At 37.1% G+C, this 21,018-nt stretch overlaps 1 protein-coding gene across 1 annotated transcript in view; it reads left to right on the top strand.

The window, feature by feature from the left end:
* Window positions 1-21,018, top strand: part of pcdh15b (protocadherin-related 15b) — a 190,866-nt gene that overhangs the window by 35,650 nt on the left and 134,198 nt on the right. Inside the window, exons 5-7 of the mRNA XM_088915772.1 lie at window positions 9,992-10,111; window positions 10,370-10,480; window positions 18,985-19,155. Of these exons, the coding sequence (XP_088771898.1) occupies window positions 9,992-10,111; window positions 10,370-10,480; window positions 18,985-19,155 (402 nt within the window). The remainder of the gene's footprint in view (window positions 1-9,991; window positions 10,112-10,369; window positions 10,481-18,984; window positions 19,156-21,018) is intronic.

The following is a 21,018-nucleotide window of genomic DNA, read 5'->3' as shown; positions in this document are numbered from 1 at the left end:
TAATAATGTTCACCTCTCTGTCCAGCAAATTAACAATAGTATTAATAATGAACTTTATTGTATATGGCGCCTTTAAAGGTGGCTCCTCAAAGCGCTTTACAGGATAAAAACAATAACAACAATACTGTTAGGTTGGGCAAACGATTTTTTTTAAAGAAATACAAAATGAGATATAAAGATGTGTTCCGGCTTAGACATTAACGAAGAGCATAACACGTGGGCGGCGTAGCAGTCGGCTCAGGCTTTCCCATCTATACCGATGCACTGCAAGTACAACCCCCCTCTCTGCGGGAGTGCTGGCTGTGACGAATTAAACCGGTTTCACAGGTATTTTCAAAGTAGAAGGGGGCGAGATTTCTAGCAAAAGACACCTCCCCCCCTCCAAAACCACCCAGTAAGTACAGTACTTACTAGTTAAGATAGCTAGGCTCCTCAATGAAATCGCTTTAACATGCTAATGCGTTGGTGTAACAGTCTGGGCGTGGCAAGCTTCTAATGTCAACCCGACTACGGCGAAAGGAACCCTTCTTTCATTGGAAGACAATGAACATATTCTAGCCCTAAATGAATTAATAGCAAGCATGGTTTATGTAAAAGACATTTTTCCAAGAAAGTTTAGCCTTTGTCACTAATGAAACCACTAAATAAAGACATAAATATAGAAATCTTAAGATTTTTAAAATACATGACTTTGCTAAAATTTATTTAAAAATAAAAACGATTACAAATGCCAGCGGAGAGAGAGAACAGGGGAGGGATATTGGTTTTGCATAAGGGGCGGGGCTATGGAAATGAGGTCTATTTGGGAATGTGGAGTTACATGTTCTGGCTGTTTGTGAATTATCGTTGTTGAGTATGGAGTGTTGAGGTATTGATTTTGTGTAATGCTTTATGTTGAAAATTGAGGTGGATTTTGTTTATGATAAAGAGGATAAACTGGGATGGGAGGAGGGTTTGGTTTTGCATAAGGGGCGGGGTTATGATAATTGGAGGAATTTGAGAGAGTTTGCGGGCTATTTTTGGTTTCTATTACGAATAATTCGTACAAGATATTGAGATTTGTTGATAATTGGAGGATGGTTTTGCTTTAATGGTTTGATATATTTGATTTTGTATTGTGGTTGTTATCTATGTTTTTGGTTGGTATTATGTTTATATGGTTGTTTTTGTTGGTTGATCGTTATTATCGTTATTATGTTTATTGTGTCATTTTTGATTATTGGATGTAATAATCAAAAGAGAGAGAGAGAGCCTTCTTTTTACTTTTGTAGCCAAAGGGCCTTACAGATCAGATTCCCTTCCCCATACGGAAAGACAGACATATGTTTTCACAGTTTAGAAGCCGCTCTGGAAAGATTAGATTTAGAAGCCCGTGGAAAGATTAGATTGTAATCGTTTTTATTTTTTAAATACATTTTAGAAAAGTGTAATCTATACTAAAAAGCTGTACACCACCTGCTATAAAGATACATATTGTAATACTTTCTGGTTCGGATAGGACAGACACAAGAACTCAGACTTCAGAACTCAGAACTCAGACTTGCGGAGTTAAAGCAAGTTAAAGTTAAAGCACCTTGAATTGAATTGAATTGAGAGAGAGAGCACAGCCAGGACAGACAGGCAAATAACATACATTCCACAGACATTCACAACAGCGACATATCATAAAACGTTTGCACATATTGTTAAATTATTACTTGTTTTTCAGGAAGTTAAAAAAACACTTGAATTACTTATCCAGTCTCTCGAAATAAAATTATTTTTCAAGCAATGCAACCAACGTCGGGCAACGTGTTTTTTTTAATCCAACATTGACAGCCACATCTTAAATCTTGTCAGTCAGCTCTTTTTTCTCTATTTGAATTGTGGCGATTCAAACAACTTGGGATAACAAACGATATTAGTTTTGGAACATAAACATACAGTATGTAAACTGTATATGGCTGGTCTCGGTACTTTAAAGAAAAAATACACATCAGTATTCCATTTCTCCCTAAACATTTTAAGCATCGCAGTCTTTAACTAACGTGAAATAACATGTGTATAAAAAGTGGTAGTTTTAAGCTTTTCTGCGAATACGCTCGATACCTGAATCAACAAGCATACTTTTAGAATTTGATTAATAGGGAATATAATGTGGAATCGCGTATCTAAAGAAATTAATAACGATATAATTTGGTTTCTGTCAAAGCGCAATGAAACCTATAACTTGATTCTTATGGACGCCTGGTCCCGCCAGGGATTAAAGAAAAACATGGAATCGCGTATCTAATGAAATAACAGTATACAGTAACTATGTTCATGCACAAACAGTAGCATGTTACATTATTAATTTGGGGGTCTCCTCTTGCCAGAAAGCGCTAAATTGCATTTTGAGTGTGGTTTTGACTTTTTTTAAATTACAACCCATACATAAGCTGATACTGTTTAGACTTTTAATTATTTGAAACTGTATTACAGCAGCACAATGTGCTTTTTCACGAAACCTAGAGTAACGAAATGTCTTGTGTTGTACAGCTTTTCAGCTAAATATATTTATCGCTTACACCTGACACTTGAGGTGCCCGACAAAAACCGGTTGAACAGCTCTGTTGGAGGTTTGCAGATCAGATCAGATTCCCTTCCCCCCACAGAAAGACAGACTTATTAGTCGCTATTCACTGCGACTCCAATTTCAGGCGTAAGCGATAGATCACAGTTTAGCCGATCTTGTTACAGCATGTTACAGTTTACTCTTATTAACCATATTAATTTTAAGTGCTTAATGCCATTTTTTGACCACGCACGAATATTCTTATGTCCATATCTTCGCAAGGGAATCAGTGCGAATTGTAATACTAATTAAATGACCACGGGCACTTTCCACCCCCTCTGACAGCAGGAACATAACCCATTCTCAGCTCAGCAGCTCATTACAATATAGGGTGTCCGAATCTTTTGCTGCCTTTTGCTGCCTCACAAAGCTTTAGAGAACTTAACATTTCTATTATCAACAAATTGTAAATACGACGTTTACATTGGCATTACTAATTTTTCACTTGAGTGTATGGAGGATTGTCAGCTGTCACTGAGAGCAGTTAATTAAATGTATTTTTTGATTCACAATCAGACAAATGCAACATAAATTGTCTTCTAAGTATATTAATAAACTTTCAGCATAGCTTTCTCCCCGTTTAGATTTATTTTTCTTGGGATTTTGGGATCAAACGTGGAAAGATTAGATTAGTAATCGTTTTTATTTTTTAAATACATTTTAGAAAAGTGTAATCTATACTAAAAAGCTGTATTTATTTAATACCACTCGATACTTATATTAATGGAGTTTAGTTGATACTGTTTAAACTTTTAATTATTTTAAATTGTATTACAGCATTGTACACATGCTTAAAAGAGGAGAAAACGCAAGCCTTCTTCAGGTGTGAGGGTCTTCTGCTCAGAATGAAATGCTAAAATGTAATGTAGGCTCTGAATGGGTTCAATTATGATTTGGGCTTGATTAAGGTCGCTGCCGCTCATCCAAAATCCTGCTTGAATCCTTCTAAACTAAAAATTAGACACGAGAAGGGGCTCTGGTGAAATTTCTCTTTTTTTAATTTCTCTTTTTTTCTTGGAAAAATATCTTACCCGCTCTAATCCGGGCACAGAAGGATTAAAAGAAGCCAGACAGGCAGGGGGAAGAGTGAGTTCTAAATAAAGAGGTATTCAGGTAACAGTGAAGATAACACTTGCAGACGTGGCCTACTTAGCCCGCCAGGGTTACCCTACTCTCCCGGAGGAGGCCCACCGGGAGATAGCGCTCCAGGCGTTCCTCTGGGCCCTGGTGCCGACTGAGGTGCAGAGCCACGTGAGGCTGGCCGCGCCGGTCCTCTTGGAGCAGGCCCTGGCTTTGGCTGAGCAGGCTGATGCCGTATTCGAGGAGACTGGTGGGCACCAACGGAGGGGCGCACGGGGAATCAGATGGGGAGGAGGAGACGCCCAGCGTGGCGATGCTGGGGGAGCGACAACGGCTGGTCATCTGCCACTGCTGTGGGGAGAGGGGACACATCGCACGGGAGTACCGGGCGCTGGAGCCCCGGGGACTCCGGAGGCCGTGGGAAACGGGAGTGGGGTGGCCTAAAGAGGGGAAGGCCGCCCTTGAGCGACTCTACCCCCACTCCGGAAAGCCAGAAGGAGCACTTCACCCCACCTGCTGCCGTGGGAAGGGTTGGCCACAGCCGGGGCTTATTTCTTCCCTGCCTCATCGAAGGCAGACCCTGCCAGGCCCTCGTCGACACCGGTTCGACCATCACCCTGCTGTGGCCTGGTATCCTCCCGGGCACCAAGGCAGCCGGACCCCCAGGGCGCTCACCGTGCACTTTGGGGCTGCGAGGGTGAAACACCCCTTCTACAGTACCTTGCCCCAGTCCGTGTGGACTGTATCCTGGGGTTGGACTGGTTGCAGCAGGTGGGTGGTTGCCTTGACTTGGGCTGGCGAGAGTTGGTGGGACAGGGGGAATGAATCAGTTTCGCGGTGGGCGGGGCAGGAGGTGTCCGGGGTGTGTGGGATGACCGGAGCGGGAAGCGGAGGTGGCAGCGGCGTGCGTCGCCTGGGCCTGCCGGAGCCGCAGGTGTCGGGGCGAGCGTGTCAGAGCTGACTCCCAGTACAGTGAGATAAGCTTGCCCCTACCCGGTCTGTAAGGCACTCTGTGCACTGTGGGAGGCCTTGGAGGTGAGGGACGGGGTGCTGCGCCAGGGGTGGCAGGTGCCCTCCAGCGGCGATGTCACTGCTTGGCAGCCTCCGGCTGGCTGTGCACCGCTTGGAGAACTGCCCCACCACAAACTGCCACCTGACCTCGCCGCTGGAGGGCATCCGCCACCCCCGGCGCAGCACCCCGTCCCTCACACCCAAGTCAAGGCAACCACCCACCTGCTGCAACCAGTCCAACCCCAGGATACAGTCCTCATGGACTGGGGCAAGGTAGAAGGGGTGTTTCACCCTCGCAGCCCCAAAGTGCACGGTGAGCGCCCTGGGGGTCCGGCTGCCTTGGTGCCCGGGAGGATACCAGGCCACAGCAGGGTGATGGTCGAACCGGTGTCGACGAGGGCCTGGCAGGGTCTGCCCTCGATGAGGCAGGGAAGAAATAAGCCCCGGCTGTGGCCAACCCTTCCCACGGCAGCAGGTGGGGTGAAGCGAGAATAGCAATATTATGGACAATCAATTGACAATAAATATAGAAAAGCACATATTAAATTTGGGAAATTTGGTTTCAAAAGTCCTCATATCAACAATGCCTATACTGTGTTCCTCTACAGTATGCTAATCTATTGTAGTGCATTCGCCCCCCTCTTAGGCTGTGCAAACGATCTTTTAGATTTTTATAGAGAAATAGAGGCTGTACAGTATGCATTACAATATAAACATTTACTGTCAACCTTTAAATCAACAATTGATTTAAAGACGATCTGTCAAAGCACAATGAAACCTATTACTCGATTCTTATGGACTCCCGGTCGGATTAAAAAATAACATGGAATCGAGTATCTAAAGAAATAACAGTATACAGTAACTATGTTCATGCACAAACAATAGCATGTTACATTATTAATTTGGGGGTCTCCTCTTGCCAGAAAGCGCTAAATTGCATTTTAAGTGTGGTTTTGGACTTTTTTTAAAAATTACAACTCATAAATAAGCTGATACTGTTTAGACTTTTTTTAAAACTATTACAGCAGCACAATGTGCTTTTTCACGAAACCTCCTAGAGTAACGAAATGTCTTGCGTTGTACAGCTTTTCAGCTAAATACTGTATATTTATCGCTTACGCCTGACATAAGAGGTGCCCGATAAAAACCGGTTGAACAGCTCTGTTGGAAGTTTCGTGAAAAAGCTACAGGAGTGCCAATCGTAATTGTTTTTATTTTTAATCGTTCAATGCAGATGGCTGGTGGCATATTCCATAAGAGTACAGTAATTAAAAACCATTAATACTTTCATTGGAGTTTAAATAAAGTTGATGTTTTATCTAGGGGCTGCTCGCTCGCCTGCGTCTGAAGAGCGGCTTCTAAACTGTGAAAACATGTGTCTGTCTTTCCGTAGGGGGAAGGGAATCTGATCTGTAAGGCCCTTTGGCTACAAAAGTAAAAAGAAGGTGCTCTCTCTCTCTCTTTTGATTATTACATCCAATAATCAAAAATGACACAATAAACATAATAACCATAATAACGATCAACCAACAAAAACAACCATATAAACATAATACCAACCAAAAACATAGATAACAACCACAATACAAAATCAAATATATCAAACCATTAAAGCAAAACCATCCTCCAATTATCAACAAATCTCAATATCTTGTACGAATTATTCGTAATAGAAACCAAAAATAGCCCGCAAACTCTCTCAAATTCCTCCAATTATCATAACCCCGCCCCTTATGCAAAACCAAACCCTCCTCCCATCCCAGTTTATCCTCTTTATCATAAACAAAATCCACCTCAATTTTCAACATAAAGCATTACACAAAATCAATACCTCAACACTCCATACTCAACAACGATAATTCACAAACAGCCAGAACATGTAACTCCACATTCCCAAATAGACCTAATTTCCATAGCCCCGCCCCTTATGCAAAACCAACATCCCTCCCCTGTTCTCTCTCTCCGCTGGTGTTTGTAATCGTTTTTATTTTTAAATACATTTTAGCAAAGTCATGTATTTTAAAAATCTTAAGATTTCTATATGTATGTCTTTATTTAGTGGTTTCATTAGTGACAAAGGCTAAACTTTCTTGGAAAAATGTCTTTTATGTAAACCATGTTTGCTATTAATTCATTTAGGGCTAGAATATGTTCATTGTCTTCCAATGAAAGAAGGGTTCCTTTCGCCGTAGTCGGGTTGACATTAGAAACTTGCCATGCCCGGACTGTTACACCAACGCATTAGCATGTTAAAGCGATTTCATTGAAGAGCCTAGCTTTCTTAACTAGTAAGTACTGTACTTACTGGGTGGTTTTGGAGGGGGGGAGGTGTCTTTTGCTGGAAATCTCGCCCCCTTCTACTTTGAAAATACCTGTGAAACCGGTTTAATTCGTCACAGCCAGCACTCCCGCAGAGAGAGGGGTTGTACTTGCAGTGCATCGGTATAGATGGGAAAGCCAGAGCCGACCGCTACGCCGCCCACGTGTTATGCTCTTCGTTAATGTCTAAGCCGGAACACATCATTATATCTCATTTTGTATTTCTTTAAAAAAAAAATCGATTGCCCAGCCTAACAGTATTGTTGTTGTTTTTATCCTGTAAAGCGCTTTGAGGAGCCACCTTTAGAGGCGCCATATACAATAAAGTTCATTATTAATACTATTGTTAATTTGCTGGACAGAGAGGTGAACATTATTACACAGAAGACAAAGATAGCGATTTACGTTGCATTGTGCATTGTGCTGCTGTAATACAGTTTTAAATAATTAAAAGTCTAAACAGTATCAGCTTTATTTATGGGTTTTAAATAAAGGCGATTTAAACGCGATTTAAATCAATATAAATGTTTATATTGTAACGCATAGGTAACTATTCATTGTTATTAAAATGACTTAGATTCGATCATGTTGTGATATTTAGAAATATAAATTTGTTTGGTGCGAGTGAAGTTTTATTTAATCTCTGATCCAGGCAAACGTTTTATTTTTTCAAAGAAATGTTTGTAAAAAAAAAAAGTCATGGCTCCAGCGGGATTCAAACACCCAGCGTGTGACGGGGGAGTCAGGAACCTAACCCACAGCGCCACCAGCGAGGTCACATGAGGAGGCTTGAAAAAGCCCTACAAAACATTATCAACAGACATCGTACAGCGTGTACAATTCTTGTGTTGCGGTACATGAATATGATAATATGATGCTTAAAATGTTTAGGGAGAAATGGAATACTGATGTGTATTTTTTCTTTAAAGTACCGAGACCAGCCATATACTGTATGTTTTTGTTCCAAAATTAATATCGTTTATGGCCTTCACACGCGTTACAGTATGCTCCTATTCTTTTTATGCTCAGCTACTAAGATTTCCCTTCAGTGGTAAAATTCCATATAAATATTCAATACTAAAACGGGCACAGTAAAGACATTTAAATCTTTCTACGACCGACCAACGCACCACGAGTGCCCCTGTCGGTCAACCAATCACGTACCGCGGTATTTTGCGTCAATGCGCGTCACGATGCGCGAGGCCGTAGCCAATTACCTCCGGTACGTGTCTGTGCCGCGCACCTTGATTGGCTGCATCTGTATTCATCCTTATGAATAATTGAATAAATCACAAAATGTTTAAGTTATTTTAAACAATATTCAGAATTCTTTAATAACCAATGATAACTGTTGCTAAGATCTACCCTTATTAGTTTATTTGCCACTTACATATGAAATCATAAGCAATAAACAGTTTTTTTTTCAAACCCGGTAGTGTGAATACGAAGTAATGCATTGTTTGTTTAACTCAGAATTTAAATGGTTACTTAAAGGTTTATACTGTATTTTGTCTCTGGACTTAGTTTGTTTCAGTCTTCTAGAGGATTTGATGAGATTTTTTCAGATTTTATATATATATGTACTGTATTATTCATAATTGTAGGTTCTCTTGAATCAATCTGCACCGTTACATCATCATTGGAATTTAAAGCTGTTTTTATGACAGACATGAATAATTCTCATATTAACTTGCATCATAGAAAGAAAATTGAAATTTCACTTATTAATTTCCGAAGACAATAGTTATTATTTGAATACATAAAATCTCAATGTCTCAATGTTTTGTCTTTCAGTTAGTAAACGTAATCATTGTTCACTGAATTGTTAAGCCTGTATACCTTGCCAAAAACTGTAGATGCAGCTGTTTTGTCTTTGTTCAATACGTTCTTATGGACATTGTCCACTTAAATAACAGATTGCAAGTTTGGACGAATCCCAGATACTATACATGGTTAAAAGCAGATGATAAAACGCTCAAAAAAAAAAAACACAGAATTTCAGCTGTGGAGCATTCTTCAGATGTAGGATCCCACAGAATCATGTATCTGCATTTTTCAGTGTAGAATTAGCCTCTGCTTGTTCCTTTATATAGCTAGCATACTGATGACTTCAAACTTCACATTGTTTTGTTGTTGTGCTTTGTTTTCAATTTGGTGTCCTTATTTCAATTTAGTGCCAAAATTTTTCCAGGAATTATGAAAGTTATTAGACAGAGCACAACTGATGTGAGGAAAACCCTGGGGACTCAAACTGTTTAGAAGTTTACATGTTAACTATTTGAAGCTTCACTTTCTGACTTTAAAGAGCATCTGATTGACATAGCTACAGATATCCTAAACTAAGATGAAGAGCTGTATGAAATGTCTGGAACTTGAAGATTTCTTTAGCCAATCAAAGTTTGTGGCTTGTACCCTGAAGGTATGAACAGTCATAGGCTAAACAGACAGTTCTTTGTCTTGACATTTCTTATACTTTCTGTATCCAGAAAGTCTGTCAAAACTGGCTTCAAAGTGGTACCCGTAAACCCATTCAGGAACTGAGATATGAGTTATTTCCCTCATACTGCATGCAGCCCTAACCTAGCTCTGAGCTATTACCTTCTATTTTCACATCTGAAAGGAAAGCACAGAGGGAAAAGTGTGACAGCTAAAATGAGCTTTGCCGTCATGTCCATCAGTAGTTTAAAAAAAATGCTAAGAATTTTCTTTTGCCTTCAGAACATCAGTGTACTGGGGACATACAGTATGTCAGACTAAGGGACACTAAGAATCGTGTACTCAGAGCTGGGGAGATTTTGGTTTTTCATCTTTGTAGGGTTTTATTATGCTTTAGTAAAACTTTTTTTTTAATCTACATCAAAAGGTTTCCTAAACAAACAATGTTGCTAGTAAAAAAACCCCAAAAATTCCAAATATTAATTTTTATTTTACATTATACTAAATTATTTTTGTCTGAAAAGCATCTGATGTTTCTGATTTGTTTTGCAGTTGACACCTGTTGGCACCACCATATTTACGGGCTTTTCTGGAAATAATGGTGCCACAGACATTGATGATGGACCTAATGGACAAATTGAATATATAATTCGGTACAATCCAAATGATCCAGTAGGTGATATTTTTGTGGATTATGGCAATTTGTATGTATTATATAGATGCATAACTTATGTTTTTACTTATGTTTAACTTTAACTTGTGTTTATAAAAGTAAATATATATTATTTTATATATTCAAAATCTCACTGAAACCTGAGCCATTTTCTGCAAATAGGACTAAAACCTAGGATGTGGACTGACTATAACTGTACTAAGAATTAAGAAGAGCACAGCAGTACAGTATGTGACAGTTCTGTATTTTGTTTGCAGACTTCGAACAGAACATTTGACATCCCTCTCACTTTATCTGGCTCTGTTACTCTGAGGGAGAGGCTGAATTATGAAGAAAAAACACGCTACTTTGTAATTGTGCAAGCTAACGTAAGTCATTTTTCATCTCACCATTTTAAAAGAGACACTTCCTTTTATACTAGACATTGTATGATTAAAAAAACATTCTGAGTCATTCTTTCTTACTCATGCATGTCCCATATTCAAAGTGTTGATGTCATGCTTTTGTTCTTCAATTATGGTCCTATATTGTTACTGTTGCTCTTGTCCTTTATCAAATCCATGTGAACATGTTTTGGCCGTCAGAAGACGATTTGTATCCTGAATTTTATCCTGAAGTTTTCTTGAATCATTTAAAGACAGTTCAGTTTGAAATTTGTTCAGGCAGGAAACAAAATCATGTAACAAAACACATTTCTGGTAACCAGACTGTACTATACCTGTTGACAGGATTTTCCTATGCAATAAACCAAATCATTTTCACTTATTCTGCAGTTACCTGAAATCTCGGGTTGAAATAAATGCAATTGCATGTTGATTTGTGTCGCCATTAATGATAACAAAGACGCTGGAAAAGCAGAACTGAAATACAGGGCTTTATATCAGCATTCCTACAGATCCAGCAATTCAAAATGTGCGAGGTACGGTGCATTAAAATGCGGTGGGCGTGGCACAATATACCGCTTCATACCGCATGTTAATTGAAATATGATAATAGTATCCGGAAGCTCCTTTGTAAAACCGCCAGGTGGAGCTAATAAAGCTTAACGTCTCATGCACAGCATTTGAGCTGTCGCCAGAAAACGCCCGGTTTCGAATTGCGGTCACTGCTGAGGTTAAATCTTTTACCAATTAAGAATTTAAGTTGTATACTCTTTATACTTTTAATTATTTTAAACTGTGTATTACAGCATGTTAATCATTAAACATTAAAAAGTTGGTATATTGCTCAGTTGGACAAAAGTACACAACCTTCCACCTTCATAAATATTTTAATTATGCATAAATATTTTATGCATCAAAGTCTTTAACTTGGTAGCTTACAGTGTGTTCTGGTTTTAACGTGCTTGTTCTAACATTATTAAGCTTATATTCGGCACTTCATAAAAAGTTATAACGTTTTATCCTTTTCTAAGAATACAGTACGTACAGTAGTAAGAACACCACTTGCTTTTATTGTAAAAAGATTAATGTTGTAGTGATTTAACATCACTTGATAGTTATATTAATATGGAATTGTGTAACTAAGCAGCTAAAGTATCACAAGTGGACGTTCTGAAAACATTTTGACATTTGTTTCTTTTTAAAAAAAAACTTCTATTTTCCTTGTAATGGTAATGAGCGCTGTAATGTAGTGAGCTGCACCAGGGTGGTTCAAAGCGTGATCAGAGAAATATTTTGTTTCTTACATAGCCGAATATATAAAAATAGTCCACTATTATAGCTTGTTGTTGGTGTGAGTGTGTGTATCTTGATGAATTACTATAAGTGATGGTTTCGTGATTTAGGATTTCTTCACGCAATTCTTTTAAGTTAAAGGAGGGAAAAGGGTTACAGTATTTTTACACTTTGTGTATCGCCTCTTCTTATATTTGTAAAAACATTCCAATTTAAATGCAATGCGGAATTTATTATTAATAACATTGTAATGAATTCAGATTCCTGGGCTTGTGCCCTTGCTGCTCCTGCCCCAGTTCGCCCTTCACCACATGGGCTCAAACCCAGGTCTCCTGTGTTGCTCAACAGAGGTTTTTCCAGCTGAGCTACAGAAGACCTCCTTCAGCACCAGCGGCCAGTAGCACTGTTATGCACAGGGGAGCAGAAGGCTGTACAGTCACCGTGCTGCAACCGGCTTGTACCATCTATATGACTACCGTTTGTTACAATATTAATAATGAATGACCATGGACGAGCTGTAAACTGAAGAGTTAGAGAAGACACATTGAGTCTTGTCTTTTCAGCTTGGAATTTAACCTTTACAGCGATCCTTTTGGCTATATTTTTTACATAGCTGAATGAGTAAAAATAGACTGGATTAATAACTGGAGTAAGAAAAGATATTTCACACATTATTTGAAACCATACGGCTTTGGAACAGCCGGAGGCGAGACCCGGCTGGGGAGGGGGGGGCGCTATTTTGATTTTCCTGCGCAAACCGTATTCAGTACAATACTATAATGAGTCCCTGAGGTATACCGTTCAAATTTCTGAATTATAAAAAATAAACCTTTGTTGAGTTTGCATGAGAGACAAAAGGTACTTTTTGAGAAGCCATGTACTGCTTGCAAAGTAGCAGATTTTGACAAACATTTAATTTTGCTTGAAAAATAAAAAATCTGTGTGTACTGTAGCTTCATTTAATGAAGCGGCTCTGTTAAGCAAGGTTTGTGTTAACACAACGCACGAGTTTTAATCAACTTTGTCTTTCAGTGAAAAAAATGACCGCGGGCACTTTTACTTCCCCCCTGGTGCAAGGTTATAATGCGGAAAACGTTTTTTTTTATTTTACTGGGAGTGTGAACATTGAGTGAGCACTGGGGCGTACAGTGAGATTACTTCTTTAAGTTAAACAAAGGAGGGAAGAAGGGTTATTTTTACAATTGACACGAGATTCTGACTGATTTAATTCCCCTCATTTAGCTGAAACGGATAAAGAACTCATGCAGTAGTTACTGTACATGTATTGGAAGACGCTCTGTTTTATTAACAGACACTCCAACTCAAACCTGTGTGACGTGGGTAATGTCATCCCCATTAAACAATGTGCTTATTACGCAAATCCTGCTAAATTTGAAACAGAAGGTGATACACTGTACATTATTTACTGGAGCGCAATTGAGTTCAAAGAAGGAAGTCCGTGAAGCCCCCCTGTTTATTGGTACCAAATATTGATGAGATGTCACGGTTCTGTACAGATTACAGAAAAGTGAACGCTGAAACTCCACCAGACATCGTATGTACTGTTTAACCATAGTCAAGGACCTATGCGCTGTTCTCATTTGTAACAGGGTTACTTCCTTGAAATTAGTTCCTTTCAACTCTTGAGTTTGTCGGGCACTCTGAACGAGTTAAGCTTTGATGCAGTATAAATAAATGTATTTCCCACAAGCTATACTGTAGTGGCTTTGAAACTATACAACATTGGGCTGTTTGCATGTGGCACGTCTTTGTTCAAGTTTTAAAACTACAGTATGGAAAAACAGGTGTTAAGAAAAAACAGGACATTTGATTGCTGGTTGCCTTATGTTAAACAGCAACAATGACAACAGAGCATACTACTGAAAATTCCTTCCCATCCCCCAGAACTGTCTATTCTAAATAACATTAGTCTTTGTGAGAAGTACAGAGCTGAGTTACATAAAGTGGCTGCAATGGAATATACTAGTAGTTAAAACTTAATTCCAAGCTGGAAAGAAAAGACACAACGTGTCTCCTCCATAAATCTTCAGTTTACAGACCGTCCAAGGTCATTTATTATTAATAATATCTTCCATATCGCATCAAAATTGGAACGTTTTTACAAGTGTAAATCCACCTATTTTCTAACCGTTTTATCCAGGACAGGTAACAGTTTCACCCCTCCCCCTTCCCTCTGCCTGCCTTACCTGTTCCCATTTTTAACCATTCTGTGTCTGAATTGCAGCAGGTGAGAGAGAGTAGGGAGAGAGAAAAAAAGTGAACCCTGGTTTTTTGATAGTCAGATTTAATGTATGTTTTAACATAGTCTTGCAAATTAATGTTTTTACAAGATATGGAAGTGCAACAATTTATCACAGTGCGAATTTTAATACTAATTATTGATTAAAATTTAAAATTTAAAATAAAACATGTTTACAAAGAAAGTGGATTACAGTAATACTACCAGCTGTATAAATACATATATTTAGATCCTTAAATTAATATCATTATTAATTTCTTTAGATAAGCGATTCCATATTATATTCCCTATTTAGCGGATTCTAAAAAGTATGAGGCTTTTTACTGTGATAACGAGCACAAGTATTCATAGACAAGGTTAAAACATGGAATACAGAGGGAGTTTCAGAAATTAAACAGAGGTCTGGAACAACCTGTCTCAAAAATATATGTTTCATAAACTGAAGTTCTGAAAACAGTAACAAATCACCCCGAACAAAATACAGTTTTAAAATACAAGCAGTTTGAAACTATTGGTTGTTATTAATAAATCACTTAACTTTGAATGTGTTGTGATATTTAGAAATACCAACAAATTCAATATAATATCTATAATATTTACTATTTTAGTTTTTCAAATAAATGTTTATTTGTTAAAGGAAAACTCATGGCAACAGCTGGGTTCGAACCCCTAACCTCCAACATACAATGCACACGCCTAAGCCATTACATCAATACGCCAATTAACGACTTAAGCAGTAGCTGACAAGGGCAAAAGTTTCCTATTAATCGCGGGCGAATGAGTCAAATTGATGCAGATGTTTACAAAGAAAGTGTACTACAGTGCTAATTTGAGCTATATGAATATAATTATATCATTATTAATTTCTTTAGATATGCAATTCCATATTATATTCTCTATTAATCAATTTCTAAAAGGTATGCGTTTCTTTTACTGCGATAACAATCCCAAATATTCATAGAAAAGGTTTAAACATTATAACTTTTTATGAAAAAAAAATGGAATTTGGATATTTGGACATTCTTATGTTCAAATGTATGGAAAGCTTCCCGCATTGTTTAATTAGCAGGGAAAGAGGTATTAATATGCAATGTGTAGTACACTTGCCAAATATTTCATAATGCTTTTAATTACTAATTAGTAGACATGTACTGTATGTGCACCAAGGAATAAAAGAGAATGTCTTTTTAGTATATGCATGATGATTTTATTATACATTATATAATTATTTTGCAATACGTTACTTGACTGACACAAAAAACACCATCATAATGCAATACAGCAACATTCATTTTCAACCATTTATGCAAATAATTACAGGCAAGAATAATTATTCGTAACAGCTCATAATGAGGCATCGTTTCAGACAATAGCTATGAGCAGAAGCAACAGCTGACAAGGACCTTATGCAGACGTAGCTCAGTAATGATGGTCCTGGTATGTTTATGGGGTTTTTTTGCTGTGTAGTTTATGAAGGAGTTACAGTATAACTATGTGTTTAGCCTCAAGTAAAGCATTAGTTATCATTTTATCAAATCTTATGTATTATATTATTTAGTAGTTCTGCTTCTTTTTGAACATTCCAGTTAGAAATTGTAATTATGTTCCATTATTGTAAGGAAATAGTCAATTTTGTTTGCAAATGTAGATTTTCATTTGTTTACATTCAAACATATGGATGGAGTCTGAGATAATGTGCAGTAAAGATGTGATGAGAAATTTTGTCTTTTATACATATTTTTATTTGTATTGTTAATATAGACAATAACATGAAATGTAACTTATCTAGCCTAATATTTCAGTCATAAAATATATTCAGTAGTATATTATTCACTATTGTATTAAAATGTTTTACTATAATTTGTTACACAATGTATTGGCTTTATTATGACAGGACCATATTTTTCTGGGAATAGTTACTATTTTTTACGTAATTTTTTATGAAGCTACACTTCTTAGTTGTATTTAAAAAGCATTAAGCCTGTTTACTGTATTAAGATCATTAAATGAATGCTAGGCTGGCTATCTAACAAGACGGTGATGTCATGGTGTTGAATATTCAGGTTGTATCTGGATGGTCTGCAGAAAATTAAGTGATGACAACTAATATAATATATATATAAGAAGAAGTTTGATTTTGTCATTCTCATATGGCATTCTCATATTGTATATCAGCTCTATTATTTTGAATTAACTTTCACACTGAGCAAACTTAATACTAAGATACCACACACTGCTGTTAAATTAAAAAACATAACTCTGCATATCATATTCAGTATATATCAATGTATCTATGTGTATCCAGTGTTGGTCATTGGATCACACCAAATATATAAACATTCAATATATTACTCTTTTACCTTTCAATTTTGCTTTCTGGCTTTACATACTGTATGTACAGAAATGAAATTCATTTAAGCAACCACTTCAAATGCTTGAGATTTGTCCCATCTTTCTGAAGGTATGCTTGTTTCAAGTACTTGTTTTCAATTTCAATTTAATGAGGGGGACAGACAAGGACCGACTGAGGGGTTTGGAGCTTTTGGGTTGATTTTTAGAACAAATTTACAGCCAGTATTTGCTCAAAAAATGAAGTGTTACTTTCTTTGTATTCAGATTTTAAATTATGCTCTCGATTTTTAAAAGGTTTGTGTTTCAAAAGATAAATTCTTAAATATGCTTGCAAGGAAAATTTTTCAGATTTATTTTAGGAAGAAATCAAGAAGTAAAATCAGCACGCTGAAAGATCATTTGACAATAAGAATATAAGACGGCTTACCAGCAAGTGAGCCCATTTGGTTTCAGAAAAGTCTCTAGGTTAAACATGTAATTGTGAATTAACATCTCCTGCTAGGATGTAAACCATCCTTCCCATAAAATGCAGATCTTTGTCAGAAGATTTTCCAGTTGTCATATTCAATGTTCTCTACACCACACTAACGTTTTAATCAGTTATCTAGATAAATCTACTTAAAAGTACACAGTTCGTAAAACAGGTATACGGAAATGGAGACTAAAATGATAACACTGCTCTAACAGACTTTTAACTTTGGACGGAGTGCTTTTAAATCCTTCTTGAGAATCTCAGATTGTCCTAACCCTGTATTATTTGTGACAGCATCTAAACAAACAGTAAAAACCTGACATGTAATTATTTTGTCTATTTGAAAATAAAATGTATTTTACTTTTGGCCCTGGTAAACATTTAAGACTTATTATCTTCTATTTGGTAAAAGCTGTATCATCATATTTAAAAAAGGAATTTTCTTCTAAGAGCTACTGTCATTGTTAAGTTTTAACATTTTGTTTATTACAGTAAATACTGTCCTTTACCAAAGTCGTAGTTCTTATCTCTTAGCTTTAGTCTTTTAGTTTTCTTGACACTGAAGGGATATCATCTGAAATTGAAAAGTGGAGTTTGCTCAGTGGAATTTGTAGGGTACCCTCAGCCAGGAAGTGCTTGAATGGATCCCAGTTCAACAACAAAAAAGAGTAGCTGTCATTTCTACAATGAATGGATTAACGAGAGTCTTCTTGAAGGCTTTTGAAGATCTTCTTTTTAAGATCATCAGTCTACTCATTGCAGGGTTCAATTGTTGTGGCAGTATCAAACCTTATCTCCTGATAAACTTCACTGCCTGCTATTCTGGGTAGCAGAAAAAATTACTATGGATTTTTTTGTATTTGCTTTTTTATTTATGGGATGTGCCATTTACAATAGGATAGGATTTGGGAAAAAAATAAGTTATATTTCAAGTTCTCTAAATGTAAATTAATGTAAATTATTTGCACTGTTAATTTTTGAGGTTATTACTGAAGGTATAATTCAAGCAGTAATTCACTTTCTTTTTCATGTCCTGAGGGGATTAACAAGCAGTTTGTTTGATGTTTTGATTATCTTCAGGCTTGTGCCAACCCTCACTCTAGTTTACCTTCTTCTTGTTTCTGGTAGTATTGTGAATGAACTACAATTCATGACATTTAAGTTGTGTATAGTAAGTATATTAAAGAGTACTGTGTTTTTTGCTTAAGTGTCTTAATCAAAGCTGTTATCATGGCTTTCTTCAGAATTTCTTTGTGTGCTCAGACCTTTAGAGCTGCATACTAGACTCTATGAATTGTCATGCCAGGATTTTCCTTTAGAATCTGCTGCCCCTATTTACTCGTCATTCTCAAGTAGAATTAATTAACTGTTATTTCCCAGTGTCTTCAAATCTTGAGATTTTTTGCTTTTTGTTGCTTGCACTGCAGGTTAAACGTCTTTGTTTCAGGTTTTTACTGGTTGGTTCTATATATTCGAGTCTGCAGGGCAGACAACTGTGTGCAACATTTTTTTCTAGTGCGAAAGCATGCTTTGGTATAGGAAAATATCCACTTTTGGTATCAGTTGGTTTCACGTAAAATCTTTTTCCTTTGAAAGCAATGGACACTACAAGCAAACATTTCCAAGAAGAATTCAGGAGCTTGTCTGATAGCACTCTTAACAGTGCTTAGAAGATAATAGGGGCTGCATCTGTCAGGGAGGAATGTTTTTAAGCAAAGTGCTCCTTGGTGAGAAAGATAGTTAAAGTTGGTTTGTCTCTGCAGTCAGACTCTGAAATGGGAAATATTTCTCTCATGCCCATGAACTACCTTTTTCACTGTAGGCAGGACAAATGACCTTAACGTGGGAAAAGAAAATTAAACCCCTTGAAAAAAACATTCACATTTTAAAGAGGGAATTTAATATTTATTTGAACCAAGCTGTAAATAAAAGAATGTATGTATAAATACATTCTGTATTTGTTTTCCAAGAAAGAATGACAAGAAAAAAAACTTCTATTGGAAAGTCTACGCATGCCTGAACTTTGAACATTAGTGTAACGCTAGATGCTTGAGCAACTGCACTATAGTTGCATGGTTGCATTGGGTACAGAATTTGTTCCTATTTCAACAGGACCGTGCTCAGAACCCAAATGACAGAAGAACAGCCACAACCACACTGACAATTGATGTGCTGGATGGAGATGACTTGGGGCCCATGTTTCTCCCCTGCGCCCTGGTGAACAACACACGAGACTGTCGCCCCCTGATCTACAGAGCTAGCATTCCGGAGCTCACTGACCCAGTAAGTCTGTGCCTGTCACTCTGCTCTTCAAATATTTGCATTTGGTCTAAATGTTCTGTCGTTTCTTGAGGTAAGATTGATGAGGCTGTGAAGCAGTTTTTCATTAGTAAAGTCAAAGTTTAGGTACTACTGTAAACATATTTTTGGAAAAAAAGCAAAGCTGGCTCATTCAATTAGTCATGGTTTGAACACTCAGAGATAGTTTGCCTACACTGTACTCGGTGTGTATTCAAAATTTCTCTGTGCTGTTTTTATTTCTAGGTTAAATACTGTATATATGAATATTTTACTAGATTGAAATTGACTAATTTGAGAACTTTGTTTTAAAATTGCAGCCTTGTTTTCTTTCATTTTGATATGTGAGACATCTATACATTTAATGAAATAATTGAAAGTACCTACTGTACGCCCTTGTGTTGATGCTGCTGTGTACCATTTTTGGGTACTTTCAAGAACTATACAGTGAAAACCAAACTAGCTTCAAAAAAGACCTCAAATAGGTAAATGTAGCTAGAATTGTATGTTAGTGTTAAAAATGGCTAAAAATCTTTATTCTTTTTGTGATAAGACCAATGTAATTAGCTTCTCCATTACACTTCCTGGTGTTTAGGCTTCAGAGGTGGCACTTGCTGACATAATGAGAATGCCAACTATTACTGTACCCTAAAGGAAGGACCAAGATCAATGTTAAGCAAATAAAAATATAACCTTATGTTTTAAAAATGACAGAAAAAAGAGGAAGACGTATGATCCTTGTTCATGCTCTCTTTGGGGAGAATTTCTGACCATAATCAAGACATATACTGTACACTCTATCAGTTTTCAATCACTGTTGTCACACAAAGCCTTACCCTGGAGTATGCTATAGTGGTTGTCTCTTCAACATGTTTTTGACTCCCATAGGTTTAGGCATTGTTTTCTAGATGATAAATTATATCCAGTTCATTTGCTGTATATTGAGTATTACAGTAAACCACAATCGCATGCCCTCTATTAAAATAATTATTCTCTTAAGTAGCAGCAGAGCAGCGCTATGCATAATAAGCAGAAACTAAAGAAAACGCAATTGCACTTGATAATATTCTGCTGAGTGATGTCCTGTAAGGAAAAAAATTTAAGAAAACCCTCCTGTGAATAATCTAATAGTGGCATTTTTAATTTTTATACAATTAATGCATTTTATTTTGTCATTGTTTGTTTTTTACTGAACTTTAAGTAAAATACATTTAGGTTATGCTTGATAAACACTGTTGGAGATTTCTTTTATTAGCAAGAGGCATTTTAACCCAATATCCCAATTTCTTCCAGATTTTATGTTGAGATGTAAGAACGTCTAGGGAATTGGTGCAAATCAATTTAATGGAGCTCTCATATTAATATGCATAATCATTGATATGTGACAAGTAATTAGGGGTAGTACTCTAACACAGTTGAAGAATGTGCCAGATCTGTTCTTGTTTGTGATACTACTGTATGTTGTGATTAACCTTTAATATGACCTGTGATGGATTCATGGATTAGTTTGTGGATCATGGTTCAAGGCTCTACATGTGTGATCAGTCACAGTGAGCTAGAATTGCATCATGATAAAGGTTAGATTACAAACAAGAGGAGGTCATTCGGCAAATCTGGCTCATCTGGTATTTAGTAGATAATTTATTCAATAATCTCATATAGCAGTCATTGAAAAGAGACAAGCCATCAGCTACTACAACATGGCAACGTAGCATGTTTCATATTCTCATAACCCTTTGCATAGAAAGTCCCTCATATGCTTGGTTTTAAGTGCACTGCCACATAGATTGTACTTCTGTGTTCTTTTTTGCGTTTCACGGTTTATTAAGAAGACCCGTGCTTTGATTT

This window comes from Atractosteus spatula, chromosome 5 (genome assembly GCF_055471065.1).
Source record: "Atractosteus spatula isolate fAtrSpa1 chromosome 5, fAtrSpa1.hap1, whole genome shotgun sequence".
NCBI classification, from domain to species: Eukaryota; Metazoa; Chordata; class Actinopteri; order Semionotiformes; family Lepisosteidae; genus Atractosteus; species Atractosteus spatula.
This window is presented reverse-complemented; position numbering and strand designations above follow the sequence as displayed.